General features: G+C 44.7%; 1 protein-coding gene across 1 annotated transcript in view; it reads left to right on the top strand.

The window, feature by feature from the left end:
• Positions 1-510: 510 nt before the first annotated feature.
• The window catches only part of LOC108798022 (T-cell leukemia homeobox protein 1-like), a 10,337-nt gene continuing 9,581 nt past the window's right edge, over positions 511-1,266 (top strand). The window contains exon 1 of the mRNA XM_018569715.1: positions 511-1,009. Coding sequence (XP_018425217.1) covers positions 531-1,009 — 479 coding nt within the window. The 5' untranslated portion in view covers positions 511-530. The remainder of the gene's footprint in view (positions 1,010-1,266) is intronic.

Raw genomic sequence — 1,266 nt, 5'->3', positions numbered from 1 at the left:
TATATGTGTTATCTAGCCAGTACAAAGAATAAACTGACTTGCAGATAAAGATAATAATAAAAACTCAGTGTGTACCCCTCTATAATGCCCCCATGATCCCTATAGACACAAGCAGCCCCCTATCAATGTCTTGCTATGCTGGGATGTGTACATTGGAGTTCTGTATGAGGACTGTGCGCCGTGACTTTGTATGGCTGTGTGTTCTGGCACAGGACTCTTTCTCATGCTGTCATTCATGTGCGTGTTGTCAGCCGGCAGCCAATCAGCGTTGAGGGCGGAAGAGTCCTCCGCTCCCTCTCTCTCAGGCCTCCTGGCTGTGTGATTGATGTCCCAGTTTGCACAGAGAACACTAACCAAATGCAAAAAGCACCATCCATTTTAGCTCTTCCTTTTGCTCTTTTTATCCTGCCTCAGGAATTGGAAACAATTGAAGCGAGACAAAGCGGCATTTCTTTTTTGAATCTGTTATCTGATTAGAGCTCTGGGCTGGAGCTCCAGTCGTGGTGGTGTGGGAAGGATCTCCGACAAGCATGGATCACATAGGGGTTCATCACATCCACCAGAGCCACGCAGAGCCCATCAGTTTTGGGATTGACCAGATTTTGAACAATCCAGACCAGGGGAGTTGTATGATCTCCAGCAGCAGGCTACAGGATTCTGATTATGGCTTGGGATGCATTGTCAGCAGTGCCTACAACACCATGACCGGCAACTACAGCAATAACAGCACCGGGGGATACAACAACAGTGCTTGCAGCATGGCCTCCTTGACTGGCTCCTACAATATGAACATGGGTATGAATATGAATGGGAACAATCTTAATTCTGCTGGGGTTATTCGGGTTCCTGCTCATAGACCTTTGACTAGCAGCGTGCACCAGCCTATTTCCACGGGAATGCCAAATGTGCCCAGTATGGGGGCAATGAACAATATGAACAACCTTACAGGGCTAACCTTCCCCTGGATGGAGAGTAATAGGAGGTACACTAAGGACAGATTCACAGGTAGGTGAGCATAGACTCTGCTTGGCCTCTGCCCTACCTGAGACTGCTCAACACTTCCCAGTTCCCTGTCTATTCTCTCTGTACAGCCAGGGTAACACAGAATATTCTATATCCATTTATATAATTTCATACTATCTGAGCTAACTGGGAATACATTAGGACAGGCCTAAAACTAGTTATAATAATGATAAAAAAATTAAAATAATGATAATAATAATAATACCAACAGTAATAGAAATATATGTAAAATATATTGGACAT

This window comes from Nanorana parkeri, unplaced genomic scaffold, assembly GCF_000935625.1.
Source record: "Nanorana parkeri isolate BGI_ZX_2015 unplaced genomic scaffold, ASM93562v1 scaffold1382, whole genome shotgun sequence".
In the NCBI taxonomy this organism is placed as follows: Eukaryota; Metazoa; Chordata; class Amphibia; order Anura; family Dicroglossidae; genus Nanorana; species Nanorana parkeri.
Note: the sequence above shows the minus strand (reverse complement) of the source record. Positions and strands in the feature narration are given on the sequence as shown.